Source organism: Mastomys coucha, unplaced genomic scaffold (assembly GCF_008632895.1).
Source record: "Mastomys coucha isolate ucsf_1 unplaced genomic scaffold, UCSF_Mcou_1 pScaffold15, whole genome shotgun sequence".
NCBI lineage: Eukaryota > Metazoa > Chordata > Mammalia > Rodentia > Muridae > Mastomys > Mastomys coucha.
The window spans coordinates 148,315,959-148,329,089 of record NW_022196897.1 but is presented as its reverse complement, the minus strand read 5'-3'; the positions used below and the strand labels follow the sequence as shown (position 1 = coordinate 148,329,089).

The window sequence follows — 13,131 nt, the reverse complement described above, 5'->3', positions numbered from 1 at the left end:
TAAAAGAGGCCTTGCTGGAGCATTGGAAAGCTTCGGATCCCACAGTGCCAGGGCTAATGTCCCGCCTCCTCTGCTTCCTGTGTTTGAGCTGTATTGGGTCCTTGCTGCTGCATGTGTAAGATGGGATAGGCACAGTGAAGACAGATAGCCGCATGCTGGCGCTAGTGGAGGTGAGAGCTGCACACGACTGCTGTTAAGAAAAAGGAGTGTTGCTGGTGTGATCACCAACCGTGATGTCATGCTTTTTCTCCAGCTGGGAAAGTCCCTTGGGAGTTCCTGCAAGGAGATTCCATGCGGAGAAGGAGAGCACCATGCTTAGCTCCTAGAGCAAGAACTGACAGGTGACCATCCCTGAGCAAAATGTGGCCCGACTCCATTGTTATGGATAAAGTTTCGAGGAAACATAGCCACACCTGTGTGTTTTCATATTGAAGACAGGTTGCTTTTGAATTACTAGGGCAGGACTTAGCGACAGAGATCATGTAGCCACAAAGCTAAAGAGATTTAGTATTTGGTCCTTTGTAGAAAAGTTTGCTGAGCCCTGTCATAGAGAAAGGTGTAGGGGTTTTCTGCTTGCATATGCAAACAAATCTGCATATACATCCACACCTCTCACATGCAGTGCCTGGAACATGCAGAAAGTAACAAATCCTTCGTCCCTCTCCTGAACTTAATTCTGCTTGGGAATACATAGGATCATATCTGAGAAATGCAGAGGCAGGCACATTTATATTTTTATTGAATTCTATTCCTCTCTCATTTTCAAAAGAAGAGCTCATGTTTAAAGAGAAATTCTGATTGGCACTATAAACCTTATTTATGCTTTAATGTCTCCTAAAGTATGTATCCTGCACTATGTTTACTCCCTTACAGATGCTGATAAGCTATACATTACCAAATCCAAATGGATTTTCAAAATCCAATTTCCTTGCTACAGTCTTCCATTGCTCTGTTGACTTTTTATATTTGACTTGCGTCAGAGCATCTGGGGATTTTGCCACATTTTGACCTCAACCTGCCCAGTGAAATAGCTCGTCTGCTCCAGAGCAGAGACCATAGGTGGCGGCCTCCTTCCCCTGTCCTTCTGGGATTCTGTGAGTCTCCGTCAGGCTGGATGGTGGCTTCGGGAGGCAGCCTGAGCTATTCCCTGGGTAGTGGCTTCGGGAGATAGCCTGAGCTATTTCCTGGGGTTGAGGAAGAAGTGAAGGTGTTATTTCCTCCCCAGGTGACTGCTAATGTTTGACATCAGTTGCGGGACACCACATGCTCCTTGTGCCCGAGTGAAGAAGTCAGTATCCAGAGAGGTTTCTTTGGGGATTTTTTCAAATCATGAATCTTCCTTAAGTGGTCTAACACAAGTACCTACGGAGTGGAGAGGTCTTTTGTCTTACTGTCTCTCGGGAAGACATATACATTTTTGGATGATCAATATCACCTATAAGAGGTCTTAAGACCATGGAGGTTAGATAAATATTTCCTGTTCTGGGTTCAGGAGATCTTGAATTTCTTCTCTTCTCCTTTCTTGGTGGCTCCTGGTGTCCGTTGCACTCTGGCTTATTGTCATTTCTGCATCTCTGTGACTCCTGGAGGTTCCTAGTTATTTCTGACTCTCTAGAGTACTTAGATCTTCTGACAAGAAGGTTCCTCATGGCCATCTTGTTCCTGTGTACCAGGAACTAAAGACTCAGAAATGGGAATGGGTATGGGTTAGGAACTTGTCTCTGACTGACTGTCACCTGCTGTCAGTCTTGAGCACATGTCCATGCTGATTCTTCATATGCTGTCTGAGAGGAAGAAAATCATCCTTAAGTATATTTTCCTTCTTAGTAGTTTTAGACACGTCATGTCTGCATCGAGCAGTGTGAGCAGGTATCCGTATCAGTTGCTATCAGCCACAGTGCTTTGTTTTGTCCTGATGTGTGTGTTTGGGCGATGCTATCAATTTATATTGAGAAGGATTATGAGAAGCAGTCTCATGAGGATTGCCATGAACTCCTTGTGCGGATGGAGTCTCAGATAGAGGTGGTGTTTCATTACAGGATATGAGGTTCATCACGGTTATCCCTGCAGAGGCTCTTGTCTGATCCACGTTCATGGACTGGTTGTCATTGTCCTTGAACAGTTTGACTTTCATTATAAGAACACAGTGTCCAGTACCTGGGCAGCTTTCTCTCTTGACATAGGAAGCTGGGAGCTCAGATGTAGAGCCAGGCACATACCCACATTTAGGTAGATGGACATATGGGAAATTAAAGCATTGTTCTATAACTCCTTCCTACCCTGTTTTGCCTTTTCTTTCCCTTAATATCATCATGAAGTACATCCTGCTTCTGAGTCTAGCAGGCTCATGCAGCTGCATGGTGAACAGTTAGACAGCATCTCTTAAATATGCTCCATTTCCTAGGGTTGGTACCAACCACAGATGGGAACTTAAATCCCACTGGTCATATTTCCTTCTTTGCTGAGAATCTCAGCACTCGATGGGAAAGTCTGGGCTGTGCTCCTGGCTGAGATGCAAACGTGTGTGTGTGTGTGTGTGTGTGTGATATAGTGCAGCCCACAGCCTGCATGTAGAACTCCCTTGGGGAGAGACAATAAAGACATACACAAGACAGGACAAAAGCAAGCTGCAAGCAGGGTCTGAATATCCTAAGCTACCTCTGGTTGCTCCAACAAAGCTCTTCTTGTGTGAGCCTTCTGCTGCCACGCCTTCCCCTTCCATCTTTGATTGCCACTAGCCACACCCTCAACCACGAAGACTCTTTCATCATTAGAGGAACTGAACACCGTGAGTCAGAGATTGGGAATGTAGCACCTGTCGCTGAGAGGTTGGCACAGTACATGGCCATTGTAGTTCAGGTCTGCTTCCATTTCATGGTTAGAAATCTCATACCACTTCAGCTTACTGGTTCTCTCACTCACTCCCACCTGAAGCCTCTGTAGAGTACTGATTCGTAATTATCTGTTTAACTTGCTTGTTTCCTGCTGGTCTGCCTCACTAAGTTTCATGTCTCTCTGGAAGCCACTGTGTAGCCAGTGCCACCACTGTGTCTGCTCTTTCAACAGGAGTCATTGTTGAATTAGCAAGTAGCTAGATGGGAGCAAGTATTTTCTCTCCTCTTGTGCAACAGTTGCTTCTCACCCTCTTTATTTGTTTGTTTGTCTGTTTGTTTTTATCAGACATTTCCCCCTGGCCTTACTGCAGATTTCAGTTTTTGTTGTGCTTCTTGGACGTCTTTACCTGTGTTCCTTTCAAGATGTTCATGTAATTTCTTTCCTATTTAATGCAAAGCATGCCTCAACTCCTGCAACATCTCCCCCGCCCCCATGGGGTTTGGTCTTCTATTGCTAAACCCAGCATTCACTAGGGTACTGTCATAACCTGCTCACACGACTGTAACAGAATACCAGAGGCTGGGTAATTTATGAACAATAGGAAAAAAATGTCTTCTTTACAGTTTTGGAGGCTTGGATTTCTACAGTCAAGGCGGCAGCTGATATAGGTAGGGTCTGACGGCACTTTTCCATAGATGCCTCCATTTTATTTTATGTATATTTTATTATCTTTATTATCATAAAATAATAGATTGAATTATGACATTCTCACATATATGTTGTTCTCATTGATCTCCCTTCGCCCTTCTGCACCCTGCTGCTCCTCTCCTGCCATCCTTCTTTCTTTTGCTCTCTTGCCATATGTACGCTATTATCTTCTTCTTGACCTTCTCTTCTTCGCAATTCTTTACTTGGCAGAGGGGGGTGCACATGTGCCTTGGGGGCCCTTTTATCAGGACGTGAAGCTCCTACATGAGAGCCAAATCCTCATAACATAATCATCCCGTCAAAATCTTGCCTCTTAATAACACTTCCTCTGTGTTGAGTTCCAACATAGGAACTGGAAGAGGGCACAGACCTGCAATGGCTGTGGCTCAAATTGTGATGGGAGCTGATGGGTATTTAGAGGCGAGCAGGGTGCTAAACATTAAGGAGTCAACACAGGGATGAGAGTGGGTATGGGTGGCCAACCAGGAGGCCTGTGTAGGCTCAGGTCATCAGGTTCCAGCTCCTTTTGTGGATCAGAATGTGCTCCCTGTGGAATAGCCTTCCTCCTGCCTTCCACATGTGAAAATTCCCCCTCTGCTCAGAGCCCTGTTGATTCTCTCCTTCCTTTCTCTCCTTCAGAATAGTTGGCTCCTGCTTCTCTGCTCACAGAAGAGTTGGAGCCCCTGTTCTAATCCTTCATCTATTTCAATGTCACCTTGAGCAGACTTACAGCCCAAGCATATTCTAACTTTATCCTTACCCAAATCAAAGGGACACAACTTAATGTCAAGTGATGGATGGCTTGAACTTTAAGGGAGAATCTAGAAACCGTCACTGTTGACTTTCTCATCCTACAAATGCATGGTTGTCTAATCTCTCACCAGTTTGTTCTACAAGCTTTACAAGCACAGGCTTTCAGTCTACTTATAAAACAAAGAAGATGGGGGTGATCCATAGTGTGTTCTGTGCTTGCTTTTCAGAGTTAATCCACACAATGTGGGAGGGTGTTCTCTTCCACATTACAGGTGGGGAAACTGCGACCCCTTCCAGGGGTGAACCCAGAGGTCCAGACTCACAGCTCTGCAGAGCTGAGGTGTGATGGAATCCTGCTGGCCTCAAGCTCTTGTTCTCTCTGCACCATCCCGGCACCTTTTGAGTCTTTCAGGAAGCAATTACAGAGGCATGCCCCGGCATTCATTTCTCCTACTTAGAACAAGCCATCACTGTTTACTTTCTCAGGAAGGAAGATTGAAATCAATGTAACTAGCCTTATTAACTTCCTTAAATAGGGGGGCTTGCAGATGCCAGCGCCTTTCCTAAGAGCACCAAAGCAAATATAAAAATCCAGTTTGCCTGCTTTTGATTTCTTTTCCCCCCTCCAACACCTCTCTGAAGTTTAAAATTCAAAACTGTAAATGAGGGCTGATGGAGCAGGGGTAATGAGCCAAGGTTCATGCCTGGGTCTGTGCTTACCTGTCTCTCTTTTATCTGTAGGTGGCTGTTCTTTTGATGAGCATTACAGCAACTGCGGGTATAGTGTGGCTCTGGGAACCAATGGATTTACCTGGGAGCAGATTAACACATGGGAGAAGCCAATGCTGGACCCAGCTGTGCCCACAGGTATGTGATCCATCATGTTTGGGGCTGAGATGGAGGTGGCTGCCTTTTTCAGTGGCTCATGGGGGAAGAACCTTCTTATGGATTGAGCTGTCTGAGAGGACAGTAGGTTGATATATAGGTGGAGAGTTTCTGATCCTTAGAGGCATTTAAGTTAGGGGAAGTGAATTCCTTACTTTGAAGTGAGAGTCCTAGGTTATTAGGATCCAGAGATCTTTGGGATTTCATTTTACTCTGAGACCTTTAAGCTCTATCTATGCATATGATATCACTGGGTTTTGTTCTGGGGTCAGATGGTAATGACATTTTAGGAAGAGGTGAATTCATAGGTGGCTCTATGCCATATGAACATGGGCTGGATATATACATCAAGGAATTTCTGCTGTCATATTACTACCACTTTGAGGAGTGTCCTGACATCCAGAAAACCAAGCTTTTTTAATCAGTGTAAAATCCTTGTTGAATACCTTCATGAGGCCAGCCTGTGAGAAATGTACCTGCTGGCTTTTAGGAGATGCTCTTGGAGGAGGTATGTGTATACTCTTGGAGAATACGGTCAGAAATGGTGAACCAGGCAAGTCATATCAACAATGTTCCCTGGTGATATAAGCCCAGATGTCCTACATCTCTGTGACAGTAGGAAAGCCAGTTGGCTATAGGACATGAGAGGACATTGTCTATGGAGGCTTCCTGGCCAGTGACTCACTGGAGCTCACACTGTCTTGTATTTCATCAGCTCCCCAGCCCTCCCTGAGGCTCACCCCTGTTCTTCCATCACTCACTATGGCCTTAAACATTAGTGGTTTTGGGGGTTGCTCTGTACTTTCCTCACCAACCACACTGTTTCATGTTCTGGCTGAAGAATGATGACTCTGCATGTGACTCCCATTGTCATGTCTTCTTGGCCCACCCTGGGGAGAGGGTTTCTAGGATATCAGTGAGTGGAAGCCGAGAGGATACTCAGAAGAATCTGGGGAGGAAATGTCTTTTCTGACTTTGAGCTTGGATCCAAAGCAAGAGGTACCTGGCTGGATTTTTATGGTTCCTACTAAGGGCACACACTGTGTTGTATTTGTTTCTCAGGGGGATTTTGAGTTCAAGGCTATCACAAAAAGAGAAAGAGAAAAGAAAGAAAGAAAGGAAGGAAGGAAGGAAGAAAAGGAGAGGGAAAGATGAGAAAAAAAGGAAAGGGATAGTCTGAGGTTTTAAATTGGGTGTTTCAGATTTGGTGAGATCCTATTTGCTTAAGCAGAAGCATCACTTGTCTCATATTCCAATGACTAAGGCATCTTATGTGTTTATTTTTAGCTCACTCAAAATCATGCAATGTCTTGTGGACCCAACATCTCCAAAATCCATCCTTCCTTCCTTCCTTCCTTCCTTCCTTCCTTCCTTCCTTCCTTCCTTCCTTCCTTCCTTCCTCCTTCCTCAGATAAAGGAAGATCTGGACTAAAGATCTTCCTGCTTCCTCTTAAGTTCTGGGATTGTGAATACCACCATGTCTAGCTAAAATTGAAATCTTAATTCACCCATTATCCTTCTGTGTCTGTTTACTGTCTAGAATGATTCAGAAGTCAGTGGCTGGACTTGTGTCCCCATGTTGCTGTATGGTAGTCTCTTCATTCTAATGATTCCCCAGCTCCAACTCTTAGACTTGCCCAGTTTCTTTGCCTAGACTCTCATTTTCTGGTGAGACCACTTTTGCCCCTCTCTTGGGTACCTGGGGACCTTTCTTTCTGGCTCTTTGAGTCATCCTTTCAAGGTTAATCTCCACTCATAAGCCAAAGAGACTCTACTGAAATATAGGACTGTTTACTCCCCCTCGTCACTCTTCATTCCTCTTAGCCTCTGTCCTGAGGACTGTTGAAGTCTCCTGCAGCTCTGAGAAGACCAAGAGTCCCTTGGTTCCCCCAAGACCCTGGCAGCTTGTCCTTCCTCATTGTCCACCCTCCCTGGTTCTGCTTTCCTCGTGCTTGCTTCACATTGGCTCCCAGAAGTTGCCAGAAAATTCTGACTGGCTTTCCTCATGACCTCACATACAACAGTGGAGTCCTTTACTCCACTCTGCCTAACTGTTGCTACTCTTCGCTTTCAGACTGGGGAGGCTCTGGGTCAAGATTCCTACTACATTTGACAAGTTTCTCCCTCATACACATTTTGACTGATATGCCTTATCCTAATGTGGGAAGTCGCTATGATTGGGGACCACAGTAGCCTTGTCCACACCTTCATCTTCAGCACCTGTGAGATGCAGTGTGACATAAGAAACATCCCTGGCAGAGTGTACTGGAAGGGTGCATGGATCTATTGCTTACTCGAGGTTATTACTGAAGACATGCATGGCTATATAAAGGCCTTTGGTACTCTGCTTCCTGATCACATATTGATCCCCTTCCTCTCCTCCTTCCCATTTTACAGATAAGAAAATCAAGGTTCTAGGCAGCAACTTTGTAAGACTGCTGCTTCTTCTTGTCATATCCCCTCTCCCTAAGGCATGGCTATTGCTTCTAATCTTTATTTTCTCAGCACTTTCTGATAGCAGAGTGTCATTTTGTAAATATTGGATCATGCTAATATGATCTTCTGAGCATTCCTAATAGAGGCATTCGATAGTGATCACCGAAATGAGTCTGTCAGGAGGTTCCTGTGGATCTCAGCAGCTTGGCATGCTGCTTTAGGCTGAGAGGCATGGAAGTGAATTTGGATGAGCAGAAACTATTCTTCTGATGGGCAGTGGCTGATATCTTACATGTGTTCTGTAGTCCAATAGTTTCCATCTCTTCTGGAATCTAGCTTGAGTCTGTTTATTCAGATGTCTGTCGCCATTTATTGATCGATCCACTCTGTGCGACAAGTTCTGTGTCATACTTGGCCTGGGTGAATCGGATCATGTCACTTTGGAGCTTAATCTCTTTAGTGGCTTGGCCTTTAAGTAGACTGTGATTCACATACTGTTAGGCCTAATGGGGCTATGTAGTATCTCTTTCAAGCACTACATCTTACCGTGTCTCAGTGTTCCTGATACCCTGGCTGGTTCTGATGACTGGACATATCATATTCTGTCCTGATTTAGGAGCTTCGAGTATGCTCCTCCCACTCACTGTAATGCCTTTCTCTACCATGGACCATTTTCTTCAAGTCTCAGCTCACGTAACCTCCCATAGAAATTTTCCTCAGTGCGGAACTGAGAAGGCTTTTTTGGATGCCTACTTCCAGGATCCAATTCTTAGCTTTCAAAGCCCTTGTTGTAGACCCAGCGTTAGCTTTGTAGCTGCTGCAAGAAAACACCAAGGAGAAACAACATAAAGGAAGAAACATAGATTTGAGCTCATGGTTTTGGAGGGTTCATGCCAAGGTGAGGTGGAGCCATGGCTTTGGATGGACCTACTGTCCAGTAGAACACAATGGCAGTGAGGGTGTGAGACAGAGGATTTCCTCCCTTTCAGAAGCCAGGAAGTAAAGAGACAGATAGACAGACCGAGGCCCTTTGAAGTCATGCCTTTAGTGATGTTTGTCCCCTAGTCTGGCTTGCCTACCTCAATTTTCCGTTTCTTGGTATTCCATTAAATTGTTAATCTATTAATAAATGAATCCATTGGTTATAGAGCCCTCATGATGCAATCATGCCTTCAAATTCCCACTGCTGAATGATGCATTCAACACATGGGCCTTCTAGGAATATTTCATATCCAAACCACAACACACACGACAGATCAGCTTATTCCAGGCTTATGTCAAGTGATGCTGGCACTTGGGTGCTTCTGATTTTCTACTTTATTTTATTGGAAAATCCATGTGAGAGCTTCCTGGAGATAGCCAGGGTGTGGGGTGTGTGTGTGTGTGTGTGTGTGTGTGTGTGTGTGTGTGAACTGTCTGCCTAGGCAGGCCTCAGGCAAGCTGCCCCTAGACTTTTTTTCTGGTTCTTGAATCATTTTGGAATATAAGAGTAGGAACACTCAAAATCTTGTGCCTCCCTCAAGCCCACTGATAGCCAATGACACTTCACAAAAGGGAAACTTCTAGAAGCTGGTCTGGCATGAGTCAGATGGGGCAGGGAAGTTTTTCAATTCCCAGAATGCACTGGTGTCTCAGAACGCTTAGGAGCTTCTTGTAGCTCAGCTCCCAGAATCCAGTACTGCTTCCCCCTCCCCGTGCTCCTGCCCTATCACACACTTTCTCATCTTTCCATGGAGAAGCCCTTAGGTAAACATTCCAGGGCTCAGGTCCACTTTTCATGCCTCTTGTTACCTTAGAGGATTAGAGTAAGTGATACACACAAAACCTCTCCTAGGACACTGTCTTACCTAATCGTATCTGCCATAGATCCTTAGCCATGGCATGACTTCTACACAGAGGTTGTGAGGTTCATTCAGAGAGCTTCCTGCAATGAGGGGCATAACAATGCAAGTATTGTAGGTATAATGCATGTGCTCGTGTGTGTGTGTGTGTGTGCAAGAAGGTCAATAGATATGGTATATGTATATGTACATTGTGTACATGTGCCTGGGTGTGCATTTGGATGTCAACCTTGGGTACCTCCCTCAGTTGCTCTCTACCTTGCCTTGTTTTTGAACAGAGTCTCTTTCTTTTACTTGGCTAGCAAGCTTCAGGCATTCACCTTTGGCTACATCTCCAGCACTAGGTACACACCCACACACTGAGCTTTTGCACAAGAATTCTAGAGCTTCATTTCAGGGCTTCATGATTCAATGGCCAGTTCTTTCCTGACTGAGCCACCCTTCAATCCCCATAGTTGTCATGGGGTTTTGAAAATGTTAGAGCTTGTGGTGGAAAGGTCTATGAGGGTCCTTGTCATGCTCATATGATATTATTTAGGTGTCAGGAATGGAGTAGGGATGACTTGCAGATCACACTTCTGTGTGTACAGGGAAGTCTATGTCTATTTCTCATCCTTCCATCAACTTGACTCTGATTCTGATCTTACAGGGAATTAATCTTAATTTTAGCCATCTTAAGACTTATGCTAGTCATTATAATTTCCTCAGGAAACCTTCAGCTACACAATCCCTTTCATCCCTGCATCCCTCCCATCCCTGCATGATTCTTCTTCTCTTCCAGGTCTAGGCAGCCTGGTGCCCACTCAACAATCTGTCTTTGGCCCGTCCCTCCTTAAGTGCTTCTGCAAAGCAGAGTGGTCCAGCAAGCCCTTCCCTGAACCTTTTGAGGATGAGAAACTTTCTCCCTCCTCCGTTTAGCTCCCTTCAGAAGCAACCCCGTTGATCTGGCCTTTCTGTTTGTTGCTCATGGCCAATCCTCTGCAGTAACTTTTTTTTTTTTTAAAAAAAAAAAAGATTTGTTTATTTATTATGAGTACACAGTAGCTGTCTTCAGACACACCAGAAGAGGGCATCAGATCCCATTACAGATGGTTGTGAGTCACCATGTGGTTTCTGGGAACTCAGGACCTCTGGAAGAGCAGTCGGTGCTCGTAACCACTGAGCCATCTCTCCAGCCCTCTCAGTAGTAACTTTAGACTTTTGACAAATAAAGGAAAGAAGAAAGCAGTCTTTATACCAAGCTTGGTAGTTGTCTGATTGGAATGGTTAGGGAGGACAGGAGCTGGGGACAGGCTAGGAAGAACATGGGATACCTGGCAAAAGGATCTTCCCACCAGTCTCCTGTGAGAGGGGGTACAGCTTCCACAATGGCTCTGGTCTTCCTTCTATGCCCTTGGGCTCTCAGGCCACCATATTCATTATGGAGGGCCGCTAACAGCTATGGACTTTTAACAATGCCTCCCCAGAGGGCATATAGAAGTCCTAAGCACTAGTGCTTGTGAATTTGACCCTATTTGGAAATAATCTGAGGCCCTTATTTCCCTAATTGCATTAAGATGAGGCTGTGCTGATTATATTGGATATCAGTCTAATAGGACTAGGAGGATGTTTTAGGGTCTTTATTGCTGTGATAAAACACCTTGGCCACAGGTTACTTGCACAGGAAAGGGTTTATATTATCTTAGAACTCTCAGGTTATGGTCCCATCACTGAGGGAAGTCAGAGTAGGAACTCAAGGCAAGAACCTGGAGGCAGGAACTGAATCAGAAGCCATGGGGAACCCTGCTTACTGACTTGTTCCTTATGGCTTGCTCAGTTTGCTTTATTATACCATCTAGTTTCTGCCTATGGCTGGTAACCCCTGAAATGGGACGGGTACTCCCACATTAATCAGCGATTAAGAAAGTACTCTAGAGGTTTGCCAAAGGCTTATCTCATGGAAGCATTTTCTAAATTGTGGTTCCCAATTTTTATATATGTCTCAGTTTTTGTCAAGCTGACAAAACCCAACCAGCACATAGAGAGAGTTAGACACACACACACACACACACACACACACACACACACACACACACACACACCTAGGGGAAGAGGTCAAATGAAGATAAAGGCAGAGATTGGAGTGATGAATCTATAACCCAAGGAAGGCCAAGAATGGCTAGCTGACAGCAGGAACTAGAGAAAGTAGAGACTTCTTTCCTGGAACCCTTAGTGGGAACATGGTTTGGCCAACACCTTGATTTTGAACCTTTGGCCTCCAAGTTGTGAGGAAATAATTCCTATAGTGTTCAGTTACCATTTTGTGGTAGTTTGTTTTTATAGTACTAAGACAGCTAAAGCCCAGTCAACTCCATATCAGTGCCCTGCTGCTATCCCTGCACAGGGCACCTTTTTCACAAAGGAACTTACATAAGGGCATTAGAGACATTAGATGCTGGCATTTACTCTGTGCCTACTCTAACCAAGAATTAGATTAGCCATTTTTTCCATACAGTACTTGATCTAATTTGCAACTCCCCCATGGGTTCAGAGATAGTGTCACCTTTTCATTTTGGAGTGTACTGCGTCCCAGAGAATTGAAGAAGTGGACCAAGATCATGTGAGCTCCCTGTGGCAAAGGTGACGGGCTTAGAATCTCGACTAGTAAAATATAGATGATGGGCATGCCTCTATCATCAACTGAGTATCTCTTAAAGTGATTTCTATTTGCAGTGTGATTTATGAGGGGAAGACCAATGCATATTCATGCAAGCGACTATGCACAATACACATAAGTACAAAGAACAAAGTTGAAGTCACGCATGCATACAAATACATATAAATATGTTTCTTCATACGCTTTTTAAAAAGCATTTTCCCATGTCATTAAGTATTTCTCAAATCATGTTTTCTAAAAGCTTCAGGGTTTTCCATTCCAATGGCTGTTCCACAATTTATTTAACAACTCTGCCTCGTTCAATATTCAAGTCTCTTCTAAACTACATTGTAGGACCCATTCGTGTACATACACCAATGCCCTCATCTCCAGACAGACTTACCAAACTTGCTTCCAGTGGTATATATTTCTATATTTATTCCCTTATGTGCTTCCAAGCCAGAATGCTTTGCATTATTTTTTGAGATAAGGGGGAAGAACACCATCCACATGTCAAACATGCTTGGGAAAATGCTTTGTGAATCCTAAAGCAGGAAAGGAGTTAGGAATAAATGGTGGCTTGCTCAGAGTAACATAATGGCTTGTGGCTTAGATGTTAGATGGACAGAGGCTTTCCAGTGTGCTTTAGGAGGAATTATACATGCCAAGATGGACATGAGCTGAACAAAATATCGTGGTGTGGCCAGTGATGATTGGATGGGTGGCAAGTTTGTTCATGGGCTGTGTAGTAAGATAGAGTTTGTTCTTTTGTAGGCAAGGTCAACATTTTACTTGTAACTGTCACCAGTGCTGGGATTTAAATATGTTATTGTCAATGTCTGTTAAACAAATTGTGTGTATGTGCCTGTATATACATGTGCATGTATGCGTGTTTGTGTGTGTACATATGAGTATGTGCATGTATGTGTCTATGAATGCATATGTGCGCCTTCCTGTGTGTATTTATATGCTCACCTGTGCGTGTGTGTGTGTGTGTGTATGTGTGTGCGTGTGTGTGTGTGTGTGTGTGTGTGTGTG

At 44.4% G+C, this 13,131-nt stretch overlaps 1 protein-coding gene across 23 annotated transcripts in view; it reads left to right on the top strand.

Moving 5' to 3' along the window:
* Ptprt (protein tyrosine phosphatase receptor type T) overlaps positions 1 to 13,131 on the top strand; it is a 1,176,099-nt gene that overhangs the window by 309,487 nt on the left and 853,481 nt on the right. For 22 of the 23 annotated variants that reach the window (XR_004119009.1, XR_004119008.1, XM_031372635.1 and 19 more), the window contains exon 2: positions 5,038 to 5,163. Coding sequence is in view for 20 of the 23 variants with exons in the window: in XM_031372635.1 (XP_031228495.1) it covers positions 5,038 to 5,163 (126 nt within the window). In the remaining 3 variants the exon portion in view is untranslated. Of the gene's footprint in view, positions 1 to 5,037; positions 5,164 to 13,131 lie in introns of those variants that run through there. The other variant, XM_031372647.1, reaches the window with a different exon arrangement.